The 1,591-nt window shown below is 43.2% G+C and overlaps 1 protein-coding gene across 7 annotated transcripts in view; it reads right to left on the reverse strand.

The window, feature by feature from the left end:
- Positions 1-1,591, reverse strand: part of spag9a (sperm associated antigen 9a) — a gene marked incomplete at its 5' end in the record, with an annotated part of 26,752 nt that extends 25,161 nt beyond the window's left edge. For all 7 annotated transcript variants that reach the window (XM_035654713.1, XM_035654711.1, XM_035654712.1 and 4 more), the window contains 1 exon segment: positions 1,549-1,591. In XM_035654713.1, the coding sequence (XP_035510606.1) occupies positions 1,549-1,591 (43 nt within the window).

The raw sequence follows: 1,591 nt of genomic DNA on the forward strand, positions 1-1,591 counted from the left end.
TCCACCAATCTTACAAGTCAGTTTACCTGTCACTGCTCCGCCTGTGTGAACGATGTCTTCTATGGTTCCAGAGGCACTTTCTAAAGACTGAATCTATAATTATCTTAACTTGGGTTTGCAAGCCACCTATTTATAACAGAAAGACTGTTACAGTGTGGATAAAATGATTGCGATAATTAAAAGTGATGTGCGGCATAAATGAAAAGGCCGTGGATCATAGTGAAAGAGGTACACTGCTTTCAGATAGCGGTTATCTTCTTGCTGTGTGTAACAGACTGCTTGCACATTGAATTACGCTCTCTCCCGCAATTCTACATTGACATGTTTGTCAGATATTTATGTTGTGGTTTAACTTTTTGGTTTTTTAAAGGCTAGATCTACTTTCTGTCCAGCAACTGTCCTCAAATGTATTTTTCAATCGTCCCTGATCTTTTTCTCTTTTTTTTCCATCCCCCGGGGCGGTGGGATGCCCTTAACTTAGAGTCCTGTTGGGCAATACCAGGTCAAGGAGAGTCTATTGAGAACTGTTATCAAGCAGCGTTATGGGAATTGTACGATCCATACAAAAGGACTAATAGTCAGGATATCTCAGCCTTTTTTTTTTTATCTGTCTCTCACAAGTCTCCCAACTTTACTGAAGTACACGACTGAAGTAGAGCTTTAATACGAGATACTGACTTAAAACCATAGCTGGGAGTCACTGGATAAACACAATGACATCTACTTGCTTTTTTATGACTTCTGTCTCTGGATCAGGGGGCGACCCAAGTCTGTACGTGTATATAAATGTGACTCTTTCGTATACTACAGTATATCGGGTATCTTGAATACACTGTGAAGTTATTGGCTGAGTCAGTGATTGTGTGGGTGAGATGTGGCTTAATGATCTGCTGCCAGTGCAGGGTGCTGGTAGTAGTGGTGAACCACAGAGTAACAAAACCACAATGTATAGCTTGGATAAAGCTGTGGTTGGTTACTTTGTTCCTACGCCTGTACTTGCCCTGTTACAGGAAACCCTGTCATCCGACTGACTGTCTGGTCTGTCTCCATCTTCTTTTCCACTGTGTTTCCTTTTATAAACTTATGTTACAGTGATGTCCCAAAATGCTGAGTCACTTCACCTGCTGTTTCTTCAGTCGGGGTCTCACGGGGCTCAGACGTGACTTCACTATCTGATGCAATAGGCTAGCTGAGATTATAGTGGGTGTGTTTGATAACGGGAGGCCGGTTTATGTTTTGTTTGTTAGAAAGATGCCCTTTTGTTGTTGTTGTTGACAGTGAGTAAGAAGAACTCCCATCCTGGGATTAGACACAAGCTAATACATTTGTGCCTGACGTTAGCCATGACACTGCCTTGTTTACATCCCCATTGAGCACCACGGCAGGTCGGGTTGGATGCTGCCCGGCCACGTGTATAGGTTAATTCACTATAAAGAGGATGCTGGGAGGACAAAAAAAACACCTGAGGCAACCTTCAAGCCTCCACAAAAGGATACTGGCTTCCTTTTTCCCTTTTTCTTTCTGTCCCTCAACTCCCATTTAACTCACCTCCTCTGCGTTTTTCCTCAGCGCTTTCTCCCGCTCGTACTGG

This window comes from Morone saxatilis, unplaced genomic scaffold, assembly GCF_004916995.1.
Source record: "Morone saxatilis isolate NCDOM2014 unplaced genomic scaffold, NCSU_SB_2.0 Contig14, whole genome shotgun sequence".
NCBI classification, from domain to species: domain Eukaryota; kingdom Metazoa; phylum Chordata; class Actinopteri; family Moronidae; genus Morone; species Morone saxatilis.